The following is a 12925-nucleotide window of genomic DNA, read 5'->3' as shown; positions in this document are numbered from 1 at the left end:
TGTGTGTGGACGCGACCGCGCCGAAAGGGGGAAAGCTAATAAAAAGGTGACACGTCATCCATTAGGAAGAAAGGAAAAGGAAGATACATTCCGCTAATTGTAATACAAGCGGTTGATTAGTAATTCCTAATAGCCACTTCCCTAATGATCTCGTAATCATGTTGACAGCCAGATAGAAATCAATCAACGCGCGCCGATCTAACCATAGCTCGTACATCTACCTCATAACGATATACGACTCGGCCTCACATAGAGGCAGCAGCGTACGCCGTCTAACAATCCCGAGAGTCCGAAAAGGTCCCCCCTTCCCCGACTGAGGCTACCGGAAGAAGCAAACATAACGAATCAAGACCAGAACACGACCCTAACGACCCATCATGCCTCTCCCCTCCCCGCAACACCTCAACCACCGCCTTCGTACCCTCACGCTCACCTCTCCTACTCCCTCCGCCATCTTCTATGCCCGGATATGGCTCGCCCTCTCCCCTGCCACCCAGACAGACCATGAAGCCCTACACGTCCTCGCGCTCGCGTTCCTCGGCGCCGAACAGCCCTACTCCGCGCTCCACCTAGTCCGGGATCTGGCGGATGACGAGGGTCGACTGAAAGCGGGATGTGGAGCGCGCGGGATCATCGTGGCGAGATGCTGCGAGGCGGTAGGGAGAGTAGGGGAGGGAGCGGCTGTCTTGGAACGGGCGTTGAAGCGGGGCGGAGGGTATAGTGAGTTGCGTTTCTGGCAGGAGGCGGATGAGTGCTGATTGTAGATCTCCCGAGTCTAGCGGGGTCTGAAGGTGTCAGCAATAATCTGATGCTCGCGCGGTTGAGTCAGAAGGGGAAGAGCATCCAGACGGCTACGGAGTACTACCAGAAGGCGCTCAGGGAGGATCCATGGCTCTGGGAGGCCTTTACCGGCCTATGCGACATAGGTCCGCTGGCTGATCCTCGCCCGGCTTGAATGTGTAGCTGAGCATATAGGAAGCCCACCATCTTCGGAATCACTCTTCCCTGATCCTCCTGCCCCCTCGTCCTCCCGCCCCGCCTCGACCCGCGCATCGAGACCACCAACGCTTTCGCCTAACCCGATGCCCCGGAGCTCGACGTCGGAAATGCCCTTTCTGCCCAAACGAGCAGGGATGAGTCCGCTCGGTCCAGGCTCGGTACAGGGACAGGGATCCTTCACGCCTGATGTGGCGGCCCCATACGGCGGTCGGATGGGAATGGGCGCTGGAGGGGGATCATCCTGGGAGTGAGTTGCGCAACGCTCTAATCAGAGGTGAGACTCTGCTGATCCATAGTACGCCGTCAGTCATGGGCGATACGACCTTCCCTTCTATACCTGAACATCATCTCCCCCTCCCTCTCCCACTCCCCAACCCACCCCGTAAACCCCTGCCGGGGCTCATGACCGCCATCTCATCCGCCTCTTCTCTCCTCCCCCACTCCCTCCGACCACCATACGGCTCCTCCACCCAAACACCCGTCAACACCGATCCAGCCACCCAGCTCAAGCCGCCGGGAATGAAGCGTCCCCGTGGACAGACCTCGCGGCTCCCCACTACCTCCCATGAAACACCATATCAACCCATCCGGTCGGGGACAGCAGGGTCCGAAGCGGATCTCCGGCGGCATCAGCGCGATCTGAAAAGCATCGAGCCGAACCATGATGCCGACGCGCCCGTGCGCCGGTCTTCTCGCTTAAAGACAACTACCATCCCATCCAAACATCACGCCAAGCTCCCTAAAGACGCGGCGGGGCGTGAGAAGGCCAGAACGACCCGGTCTCGGTCCGCCACTTCCTCCGCCTCGGGCGCAACCGAGCATCTCACCTCCCCACCTACCTCCCAAGACTCGGCGGCCCAGCTCCAAGCGGACGAATGGCTACGGGATATCGTGCGTCGGTGTGCGCGCGCATACCGCTTTCTCAGCTTGTACAAGTGCCAAGAGGCCATTCGAGAGATTGACACTCTTCCGCCCGCCCTACAGAACTCGGCATTCGCTCTCACCATCTACGCGCGGGCGTCATACGAACTAGCCAACTACGTTCCGGCTCTACGGGCATTCACGTCCCTCCACGCCCTGGAACCGTATAATGTCGAAAGCGCCCACCTCCATTCGACGCTCTTGTGGCACCTCGGCGACTCTCCTGCATTGTCCACACTGGCGCAGGAACTCGTGGCGATCAACCGGGAAAAGCCAGAACCGTGGATCGCAGCGGGCAACTGCTTCTCGTTAGAGAAGGACCACGATGAGGCGATGAGGTGCTTTAGGCGCGCGACGCAGGTGGATCCGGGATGCGCGTATGCGTGGACCCTGTGTGGGTACGAGGCGGTCGAGATGGAGGAGTATGAGCGTGCGGTCGGGTTCTATCGGAGTGCGATAAGGGCCGACCAGAGGCATTACAATGCGTGGCGAGTCTGCTTTTATGGTCTGAGCTTCGTATTGCGGCCGCATAAGGGATGGAAAGCTGATCGGTAGGTACGGGATGGGGTCGGTATACCTGAAAATGGGCAAAGTCAAGCATGCGGAACATCATTATCGCCGAGCGGCCGAGATCAATCCTACGAATGCGATTCTGCTTAGCTGTATTGGGATGGTATGTCCAGCTAACTTCTTCCCTTACATGCGCAGCCGGCTAGCTGACATCTCAGGTGCTCGAACAGCAAGGCGACAACGCGCAAGCACTATCGTATTACGAACAAGCATGTCGTTTCGCCCCGGACAGCCCTATGGTCGCCTTCAAGCGAGTCAGGGTACTTGTCGCGCTGAATCAAATAGCGGTAAGTCTGTCTGTCCCGCAAGACAGTGCCTCCGCCTCGTATTCAGCCTGGTTATTCAAATATCTGAATATGATCAATCTGGGCACAGCTGATACCGCAGGACGCCATCACCCTCCTCGAACCCCTCTCCCGGACCGCACCCGACGAAGCCCAAGTCCAGTTCCTCCTCGGGAAATGCTATCTCCGTACGAACCGCCGCGCCGAGGCGATGGTGGCGCTCACGAACGCGCGCGAGCTGCAGCCCAAGTTGGAGGGTGCGGTGCGTGCGACGGTGGCTGCGAATGGCGAGGAGATGGATGAGGAGGATGAGGAGGAGTAGGGCGTGTGGTATGAGGCCAAGGGGATCTTTAGTATGCGGGAGGTGAAACCTTGCTTGCTTGGCTTGTATGGATATTGTTGATCTGTGCGTGCTGTGCGCTCTAATTGGTCTCATGGAGTGCGCACTGCGAATGAGGGCCTTGATACACTATGCATAATAGTATTGTACAACGGACTTGGCGGGGTGATACATGCAGAGAGTCGTGGACGGAGGATGAGCGCATGTGCAGTCGATGCACAATTGTCGGGAGGCGGTTGTACGACCAAAACCGTTTGTGATACGGTCGTCATCATCTGCCTTTCTACAAATGCGGCCGAAGCGTGGAGGTGGACACATGAATGGGGCATCAGGTCGAAAAGTTCCCGATAAAGTCCTTGAGTGCGAAACCGCGTTTTGGCAGGTTGCGGAGATACTGCCCTGTCAGCCTTGGCCTTTAGTTTGCCACGATGCCCATCATTCGCTCCTCACGGACATGCCCTCGACATCTACGATCCCCTCCGCAGCAGCATTGGGGATTGGAGAGAGGCGCGGGAACAGAGGAATAAAACTCACCACTGCCAATTCCTCCTTTGCGGGCCCGTCTGCCGCGGTCCATGTTGGCGTGGTGTCGATCTTGCGTTCTGACATGTAACTATACAGCGCCGATACGCCCCGAGCTGTCCGTTCGAGCTTGGATCGAGTGGGATGTGATTCGGCATCTACGACGTCAGCTCTGCTCTTGCGTTCCAAGCCGTCTCTCCCTCGATGTCTGACTCCCTGCTAGCAGACTCACGCAGTATAGCCCGATTGATCTGCTCAGCCAGCGCGATCCTCCTGCCTTGCTTTAAGAACCCGCCCAGTATACTGCTCTCCGGATCCGTATACGCAAACAGCGCCCCCACATCCTTGATCTCCTGCAGATATATCGCCCTATCCGCCGGATTCAACTTCTTTGCCTCTTGATGCAGCCCCTGCGCGGCCGTGAGCGCATTCGTTAGCGTCACTCCAGATGACGACGGGAGATGCAAGGACGAAGAGAGGGAGCCGAGGGAAGACGATGGCGAGGAAGGGACTGAGGGGGGAGCCATCTGTCGGAACGACTCGATGAATGCCTGGATCTGGAGATTGAGGCGAACGTGCGAGGGGAGGTAGGAAGTCTGGAAGGTCGGGATAGCGTGCGAAGGGGAAGATGATGGGGGAGGTGAGACCGCCTTGGGTGGGGAAGGGGATGGTGAGGTGAGTGGCGGAGGCGGGATAGTGAGGACTGGGGCTAGCCGTTCTTGTTCGCGCTCCCGCTCTCGACGGATATCAAGTGGCGGGCGAGAGTAGGCGGTCATCATGGGCGCGCCGGGGGGCGTGGCGTGGCGCGGGATGGAGCTGAAGTCCCGGGCTGGGGTAGAAGTGCTAGTGTATGGGGTGGCGGTTGCGGACAGAGAGGAGGTGGGGACTGTGGGGACGGGGGTCGGAGGGTCGGTAAGGACGGCGGGGAACCAGTTGTTTAGTGAGTCGACGGCACGCATGATGGCTCCGTTCAGGATAAAGTTGAGGATAGCTGGACATCAGCGACTGCCCAAATGACTACCAGATCTCCCTGTTGCAAGACCGCCAGATCGGGTCTGAAGACATACCTCGCCTTCGCTCCATCGCCACCAGTCTTCCCGGCCCCACAATCCCTCCCTCCATCTCATCGTCCTCTCCCGCTCCCATCGTAGCCACCGCACTCAACCCCACCAACCCATTCCCATTCCCGTATATCGACCCATCAATATCCATCCCTAAATCCTCCCTCTCAGCACCGACAGCCATACCCCTCTCGGTGCCTATCGCCAGAGTACTCCCACTTCCACTTCCAATCGGACCGATCGCCCCATTCCCATTCCCTGTGCCACTTCCGGCGCCACTACCGCTTCCGTGGCCATTACCATTCCCGAGCTCCTCGGCGATCGCACTGTTGACGCCTGTAGAGTCCCCACTGCTGCTTGAGCCAAGAGCGGACGCGGTCGCGCGCTTCCATGGGCGCGGACCGGAGAGGACGCGTGCGGTAGAGGGGTAAGCTTGGGTGTGGAGGTAATCGAGGACAATGTCGTGCTGGTTGTCAGTGCTGTTTCTCCTTGTTACGGAGCCCCGTCACGAGATCTATCTCTCGCCACTGTGGTAGGAACCTCAGAAGGAGGAGGCAGTGTGCACGGAAGAGCTCACGAAGGTGTTGATAGGCGCCTGAGTCTGATCCTTGCTCTTCGAATCCCCCGCTGTGACTGGGTGCGCCATGGCTGCTTCTACCAACTGCAATCTATTGACTGAGGATTGAGAGCGTCTGTAGAGCCAAGCTTAACCTGTATCCTGCTCGGGTAGAGGGGGAAATACAGTGGAGCGTGAGAGAGGCGAGAGATAGCGACCTCGTCTCGGGCGCGAACGCAGCAGTCGAAGCGGACGTGCGCACGGACATCGGATTTTGCCTTGCTGCAGGTGCCTCCTCAGAACAGCCGCGATGGACCATACGCGACTGCACAGCAGTAAGAGGAGCACAAATTCTGTCCAGGATAGGTAGCGACGACCTTATCGAACGGCAATCGTACGTGTATTATAAACAAGATGAAAGAAGAATTGTCCATTCGTCACCGTCACGCCCCATTCTGCCCCTAATCGCCCTCTTATCCGCCTAGCCGACAGTCGCTAACCCTTCACGTGTCCCGCTCGTCATCTCTCCACTGACCCTGGTTGCTGTTCAAGCAGCCATCCCAGCCCCCACGCATTCACGCTACCAGCACCTAGAGGCTTTAAAGACACACAAGCCCGGCCACCACCGCGCCCGCACCCATCGCTCCCGCGACGCCCATACTGACGGCGTTGGACCTGCCCGCGGCAGCCTTACTCGAGCTGGCAGACGCAGCGGACGCGCTTCCGGATGCGGAGCCCGAGGCGGACCCAGAGGCGGTGCCCGAGGCGCCGGCCGAGGTCTGGGGAGGGTAGGACGAGCCGGCAGCTTTGATCTCGAACGACTCGGAGCGGACATAGATGTCTGTCAAGTATGAGCTCAGTCCATGGCAGCAGGAGTCGAGGACAAGGAGATCGGGACAGGCAGGTATGCCAGGAGGTTGCGCAGTGCAGAGGAGGTGGGACTAACCGCTCGAGTTGAGGATGTTGGTGAGCTCCATGACATAGCCAGTGCCGGCCTTCAATGTGCTGCGCGATCAGTATGTCTTCCAGCTGGAAACAATCAGCATTGTCGCTTACGGAGTGACAGTCTTGGAATACTCGTAAAGCGGTTCTGCAAGATCAGCACGGGCCGCCTTGCCACCCGATGGGTCCTTTCAGCTGTGACTACGGGTCCCCGAGTTGATACCCACGAACAGAGATCAAAGCGAGCTTGCTGGTCTGCACGACGTGTCAGCTTTCGTACAGTGGCGACTCCATACGACCCAAGACTCACGAGGAGAGAGGTATCAGGGTTGTTGATAAACACCGAGAATTCAGCGGGGGTCGATCCGGTCCATCGAAGGGTGTTTTGCGAGTTGGCAACCCCTGCATAATTGTCAGCATAGAGTCTCGACGAAGTGGCACTTGAGCAAAGGTCGCCGAGATCGGACGATAACTCACACCACCTTTGCGAAGAGGGCTCGGTCAACGTCAACTGCTGGGCGCTAGCAAACCCAGCAAGCGCAGCGAGGACAGTCACGGTAGAGAAGACGGATGCAAACATTGTGATTATAGGTAGTCGACGAGGGGTAGGAGGGCAGCTAGGTTTGGGGGGCTGACTGATGCTGAAGGTGATGTGTGAAAAGGTGAAAGGTGAATGAAATGATAGTTTGTGTTTGGCTCGGTTCGCTCAGGGAATGCCGTGGGGGAAAGATGCCGTAATAGCACAGGTTTCGTCGCGTTTCACAAAGTGAGTCACCGTCTTGGCCAGGTGTTTCAGATTTGGTTGGCCACCACGGTTCACGGGTGGCAGTCTGGCCGAGGACCTGGCCTCAACGAGTGGACGAGAGGTGCCATACCCATTGGCTCTACGGCACTGGAGGTATAGAATGTTTGCTAACGTGGCAGCGCCCGATGCCGCAGACAACGCCTCGGTGCCGGCTCAGCGTTGTCGCGTCCTGTTCCGCTCCTGAATGCTACGGGCGAGACTGATGAGTGATGGGTAGTCCTGGCTGGTACACTGACTGATCTCTAGCAGATTCGGCATCCAATGATAGCACGCCAAGCGCGATTGCTCATAGATCTTACTTGATTACCATAGGGTACTTAGCATCGTTTAACCCAAGATCGCTTTCGCCCCGAAGATCGCTCACGCCAACCCCGGATCCTTGAGCCCCTCTAACCATTTCGGCGGCACCCACATCTTCCCCTTAATCCGCTCGTCCCATTCCCACTGATAGTACATCTCCTCCTTGAACGAATGCCTCGCAATGTCCCCCTTGATCCACCAGAGCCACTTGTCTCCAGCGCGCCGGACGTAATCGTGCAGGACGAGGCTGGTTCGAGGATGTGGGTTCGGTGGAGTGCCTGTGTAGCCCCATGGAGGAGGGTTGAGGGGGTCGCAGATGGATGGGAGGTCGCGCAGGGTAGTTTTGCCAGATGGGCGGCATTCGTGGTTCGAGGGGAGGGTGTACTGGATCGTTAGCGTATGAAGGGTTGGCAATCCCGAAAGCAGGAGTCCGGGCTCACCATCAGTTCTCCCATGAGCACGTCATCATCCCAGGCCGCCTCGACGTCTTCTTGCTTCATGTGCTTGATACCGTGCGCGAGGGATTTGAGCTGAGCCATCAGCGTGACATCTAAAGTAAACACGCAGATCGAGAACTCACCACACCATGGCTGTACCCAGTCAGCATTCCGGTAAAGTGCCAATGATAAGGTGGCCAGCGATTGAGTGATGTGCCGACATAGGTCGGTTTCTGCGCGTCCATGCTGAGGAGGTCGTCGAGGAAATTGGGAAGATTCATGACGGTCTGCACATCAGCATGCTCTTCTTCCGTCCAGTCCGGGCTCAGACTCACATCATCATCACACTTGAACAACCACCAAGCATCCCTCCCTCCATCCTCATGCAGCCCTATCGCCCTCATCCAGCTCAATATCTTCCCATCCCGCAAATTCTCCCCATTCTTCAATCCCGGCAACCGGATCAAATCCCCATGTTCCTTCTGCTCCTCCTCCAGCAGCTTCTCCGCCTCCGGGTCTTCCTTCCCATCCTTCAAGAAATACCCCATGACGAATTTGATCTCCACCAGATGTCGATATTCCGCCGGCATGTTGAGATGAGGGGATACTGAGCGGATGAACCGCCGTTTCGAGGCTGCCTTCTCGCTGGGTACCGAAAAGATGTGGATCTTGACGATGGCGGGACTGATGAGGTTTGCGGTCACCGCTGAGGATCCGTGCCGATACGCCGGAGGGGTGAGCTTGGGAAGCGGGAAGTCGCCCATCCACGGCGCGGCGAGAATCTCATCTACGTGCCGAGGCGGATTTTCGACCGGTCCCCAGTCGCCTGTAGGTATAAAGTGGGGTACAGCCGGATGAATGGTGGCAAGGTAGTTCCAGTACCATCTTCCCATGCCATCGTAAAAGTAGGAACGGAGGACATAATAGACGATCATGGGGATAAGAAAGATGACGAGAAGCGCGACTTGGCGATGTCGAGGTCGTAGTCGGCGCGCGACTCCATGTGCGACCGCAGAGACAGCCGCGACGGGTCGTTGGAACGTCAACATACAAGGACTGGTGTGGCTGTGATATGCACATCACAAGCATTATTCACATCCCAAATTGAAGTCTCCTCTCCCCGCGCTTCTCCATAGGTCAGGGTTCTCAAACGTTAAAACCCCCAAGACCTCGGCATTCCTTGACTGTGCACAGCCACTCGGAGCCCCGCTCTGCCTTCCGGGCACTATATTTGACTGACTGGAGACTCTGACGCGCTCCCAGCGGTATGCCACCTGTCCTCGTGCTCGTGAGGCTTTGCCTGTCCCTGCTGGCCTCGGCAGCTATATCTCCACCATGTAATACAACATATATACCCATTCGATGACTGTCCATAAAGATATGCCCCTCCAAGCTTGATCGCACTCCGTCTCGCTCAGCCCGCGCGACACGAGTACAAGTCAGATCCCCAAATCGAGATCACAGAACCTCAGAACCAGATTTCGTCAAATCCTCCCCAAGGATCTTCCCGCTCACCCTGAGGCTCGGGGATGTGCTCGACTTTGCCCTTTACACCCAGCTCCACCTCTCTCTTCAGCTCCGCCAAGATCTCCTTCCCCTGCCATAGCTTCGCCGCATGCCCCATCCCTCCACCAATGTTACACCTCCCACGGCCCGTGCTACCCCAAACACCTGGCTCGCAGTGCATATACCGCCCGAAGTCCCTTCCTCGATTATACCGCGAGCTCTTGAGCTGCCCGGCCGTCTCCGGGATAATCGTATGATTGAGGAGCTGGAATACGGGGTCGACCGGATTGTCGTTGAGGGATATAAACGGACTTTGTGCTGAGGCATCCGTATAAGCAACGAATGACCCGACGAGGTCCGTAGGTAGAGGGAGCGAGACGTCTACGTCGAACTCGGTGGTGTGTGTCAGGCCGGAGTGGTCCCGCCTGGGACGGTTTGGCTTGACTCGGACAGGCAGCTCAGCCTCGGTCCACTCGGCATCTCGCTGCGCGGTGATGTTGACATCTGCCGCAGGCGCGATGAGGGGCGCTGGAACGGGAAGTACATCGCACAGGAACACCGTGTGGAGGTTGAAGCGAAGTCTAGGCTGGAAGGAGTGGAATGTACCGTTGAAAGAAGGGAGGACGTTGTGGGGACTGCATATATCAGCTGAGATACATATTCACTATGAACCGAGGATTTCGTCTTATCTTTTCTCGTTAAAGGTTGGAGAAAGAAAGGGGGATGACTTACACCTGGATGTCCACGGTGAAGTCGTACTTATCCCGTACCGCCACCTCCCCATCATTCTCAAAATCATACCGACCATCACCGGTCCGAAGCGGTCCCCGGTGTGGACCAGAAGACCAGCTTCCTCCCTGAGACCCTCCATTCATCGCCTTCTCCCGCCTGTCCCTATCGGTCTCCAGCTGATTCCTCGTCCGGATCTTGAGCATCTTGCCCGCACCATAATCGCTAAACCTGTACCGCGCCGAGCCCCTCTTTTGCTTGCTCCGTGCGGACTGGAGTTCGTCGTATGAGCCCGAGGCGGTTGCGTCCGCTCGTGATCGTGCCCAGTCGAGATCCTTCTCAGTATCGAAGTGGACATTGAGGACGGAGGGGTGTTCGGAGCCGTTTCCTCGGCGCGTGAGGGTGAGATGAAGGGTAATGTTTTCGCCTGAATATCAGCGCAGTCCTTGTCCGGATGGATCCGGATGGCAGAGTGAGCTCACCTGGAGTAATGATTGGGACGGTTGATAGTGTCAGGTTAAAGAGAGCTGTACTATTCGCGTCCTGCACGAGTGTCAGCCTCCGGCCCAACTCCGATCCTGACAGCCGAATCCAGCGACGTACGCATTTTGGCGGCTCAGGCTCCTTCATCATCCACTCATACTCGTGCTCTTCCTTTGTCTTCTGCTGAAGTCTTGGCGAGTCCATTATCCTTGAGATGGGCCATTCCCGAAGAGGAAGGTCCACAGGCATGGGAATGAAACCTGCTCGGCCAGCGGGTACATCGATACTCGTGCCGTTGGCGAGGGTGACGTTCAGGTAGTACTCAAAGAGAGACTCGGCATTCAGAAGCTGGTAGGGGTAAGCATGTATCCCAACCGTCGATTAGGGACTAGCTTGCCTGCTGATCCGCATCCTTAATCACGTGGCCGGAATAGGTCGTATCCTCGATAGGTGGGAACTACCATGTTCAGCTCAGATTCACTGCTATAGATGGCAAACACCGAACTCACGTTGGTAGCAGGCGTATGCACGTGGAAGGACTGTGCAAGATCTACTCCATCCGCAGACGCTGATCATCAGCCTGACTTCCGGCTCAGAAATCCAGCAAAGGGTGTGGCACGTGCGTACCATTCGGTCCGAAAGGCAAATCCTTTTGGATATCAAAGACCTGTCGCTCGACGCCTTCGACGACCCAGAGATCGGGCTTAGCGATCGCTAGGTCTGATCATTAGCACACAACACTCTATAGGGTATAAGAAGACCTTGCACTCACTGTAAGCCACCATGGCGATGTCATACTCGTCCTGTTTATGCGGGATATACATGCCCTGGGACTGGAAGATGTCCTCATAATCGACAGACATGCGCGCTTGGTCCGCGCTGGCATTATATGGCTTTCGTACAGGTCTCGTGGGGAAGTCAACGATGGATGCGTTCCTATCAATTAGCATCTGATCTTCGAGTGCGAAGGGGTGCACCCGTCAACATACCTCAATTTGACAATAGCCCGCTCCTTGAACCTCAGCCCGACCGCCCAACTTTGGATGTCCCCGCATTCAGTCCCGTTGGCTGCGAGTCTTGCCTCTCCCGGCAGCGTGCTCGAAGGCGAGAGATCAGGCGCCCGGACCCAGCCTCGAAGGGTACAGTTCCACCGTGCGACTGAAGCCTCACCGGCCTCACCCGCCAATGCGGTATTGTCACTGTCCGCGGAGAGGCTGATGAGCGGATGTTGGTCTTCACCACTGCTGGATGCCCGGGCTATGATAGCAAGGCTGAGCAGTACAGGCCACAGCATGGCGAAGGTAAGCTGGTGGTGAAAGGCAAGGTGTGCAAAGAGACAAGCAAGAGCGAGCCCTTCGAGGCGCTGGGCACGGCGGAATGTCGGCGGGTGGCGGTTAACCTTAATTTCGGCGCTATTGTCCGAGAAGGCGGCGGTGCGGCCGACGCTGATCCGGATATACGGCCGGACTCCGGTGTGGCAGCTCCATCGTGGCAGTGGTGTGGCAACTGGCAGTGGCGGGGTGGTATGAGCTCGAGCCTTATGGCCGTTATGATTAGTCGCCCCGCGCACATCCTATAGATCACCCTGATCTGCCGCATCCAAACCTTGGATTCCTGTCAGAGACGCTCGACACCGCCTTGCTTACTACCGCCCCTCTTTGCCAGATCTCTGCCACTACGCCGCTGAAGAGTGCCGCAAGGAAAGGAGGGGGGGACGGGGAAGGGGTTTCTGAGTGTCCGTGCCACATGTGTGTTGATCTGCGTTTAGTGCGCGCACATGATAAGGCGCCTCAGATAGGGTTCCAACCTCGAAATGCTTGCTGTCTCCCTATCATACATCATTCACCGCGCGCAAGATGATCAAAGCCGAAATCGCCATCAACGCCCCGCCCAGGATCGTTCGGGAGATCGTTAGTACTCATCCTGTCCCTGATGTTGTCGAAACAAATGATGCTGACTGGCCCCTCCTTTAGCTCCTTGACTTCCCCAACCTCGCCACTTGGCACGACAAGTCCTTCTTCACCGACATCAAGGTTATTTCTCCCGCAGATAAGACGACGGGCTTGGACCTCAAGGTCGGGGATACGGTCCGTGTAGGCTTTGTAGGCGCCAGCTTCAAGGGCGTGATCGCTGTGAGTCACCTTCATGTCTGCTTAGGCGTTGATAGGTGTAGTAGGTAAAGCTGGGTGCGTTTAGGAAAACGACCCCCACCTCTTCAGCTGGATCGCATCCCTCCCTTTCATCTTCACAGGCCAGCACTACTTCCACTTCACGCCCGATGCGACCGACGCCAACAAAACACTCTTTGTTCAGACTGAGACATTCACTGGTCTCCTCGACTTCACGTCCGCCTTCTTTGGCGCCAAGACGGTGGCGAATTGGAAGCGGGTCAATGAGGAGTTGAAGGTCGCTGCGGAGAGCAGTTGGGCAAAGCAGCAGGGGCAGGCTTAAAATGGGGAGGGGGAAGAGG

At 57.2% G+C, this 12925-nt stretch overlaps 6 protein-coding genes across 6 annotated transcripts; 2 read left to right on the top strand and 4 right to left on the bottom strand.

The window, feature by feature from the left end:
• Positions 1 to 377: 377 nt before the first annotated feature.
• Positions 378 to 3096, top strand: MKK02DRAFT_29742 (uncharacterized protein; the record flags this gene model as incomplete). The annotated part of the gene is made up of 7 exons (XM_053087893.1): positions 378 to 720; positions 765 to 926; positions 976 to 1246; positions 1296 to 2405; positions 2476 to 2593; positions 2649 to 2777; positions 2878 to 3096. The coding sequence occupies 7 exons, from the start codon at positions 378 to 380 to the stop codon at positions 3094 to 3096; spliced, it is 2352 nt and encodes a 783-aa protein (XP_052949531.1).
• Positions 3097 to 3442: 346 nt separating this feature from the next.
• MKK02DRAFT_40077 (uncharacterized protein) lies at positions 3443 to 5343 on the bottom strand (the record flags this gene model as incomplete). The annotated part of the gene is made up of 5 exons (XM_053090939.1): positions 3443 to 3508; positions 3649 to 3794; positions 3869 to 4627; positions 4704 to 5163; positions 5275 to 5343. The coding sequence occupies 5 exons, from the start codon at positions 5341 to 5343 to the stop codon at positions 3443 to 3445; spliced, it is 1500 nt and encodes a 499-aa protein (XP_052949530.1).
• A 509-nt stretch (positions 5344 to 5852) lies between these two features.
• Positions 5853 to 6775, bottom strand: MKK02DRAFT_40076 (uncharacterized protein; the record flags this gene model as incomplete). Its single annotated transcript, XM_053090938.1, has 6 exons — positions 5853 to 6094; positions 6200 to 6258; positions 6310 to 6343; positions 6423 to 6450; positions 6506 to 6597; positions 6673 to 6775. The coding sequence occupies 6 exons, from the start codon at positions 6773 to 6775 to the stop codon at positions 5853 to 5855; spliced, it is 558 nt and encodes a 185-aa protein (XP_052949529.1).
• Positions 6776 to 7360: 585 nt separating this feature from the next.
• Positions 7361 to 8672, bottom strand: MKK02DRAFT_40075 (uncharacterized protein; the record flags this gene model as incomplete). Its single annotated transcript, XM_053090937.1, has 4 exons — positions 7361 to 7684; positions 7741 to 7830; positions 7881 to 8024; positions 8073 to 8672. The coding sequence occupies 4 exons, from the start codon at positions 8670 to 8672 to the stop codon at positions 7361 to 7363; spliced, it is 1158 nt and encodes a 385-aa protein (XP_052949528.1).
• A 533-nt stretch (positions 8673 to 9205) lies between these two features.
• On the bottom strand, positions 9206 to 11749 carry MKK02DRAFT_40074 (uncharacterized protein; the record flags this gene model as incomplete). The annotated part of the gene is made up of 9 exons (XM_053090936.1): positions 9206 to 9878; positions 9976 to 10399; positions 10455 to 10515; positions 10576 to 10803; positions 10877 to 10912; positions 10965 to 11023; positions 11083 to 11175; positions 11228 to 11391; positions 11445 to 11749. 9 exons carry the CDS (start codon positions 11747 to 11749, stop codon positions 9206 to 9208), a joined length of 2043 nt encoding a protein of 680 aa, XP_052949527.1.
• A 562-nt stretch (positions 11750 to 12311) lies between these two features.
• On the top strand, positions 12312 to 12906 carry MKK02DRAFT_40073 (uncharacterized protein; the record flags this gene model as incomplete). Its single annotated transcript, XM_053090935.1, has 3 exons — positions 12312 to 12365; positions 12429 to 12587; positions 12652 to 12906. 3 exons carry the CDS (start codon positions 12312 to 12314, stop codon positions 12904 to 12906), a joined length of 468 nt encoding a protein of 155 aa, XP_052949526.1.
• Positions 12907 to 12925: the final 19 nt, after the last annotated feature.

Source organism: Dioszegia hungarica, assembly GCF_025882075.1.
Source record: "Dioszegia hungarica strain PDD-24b-2 chromosome Unknown MKK02contig_2, whole genome shotgun sequence".
In the NCBI taxonomy this organism is placed as follows: domain Eukaryota; kingdom Fungi; phylum Basidiomycota; class Tremellomycetes; order Tremellales; family Bulleribasidiaceae; genus Dioszegia; species Dioszegia hungarica.
The sequence above is the reverse complement of the archived record's forward strand: the minus strand, read 5'-3'. Positions and strand labels throughout refer to the sequence as shown.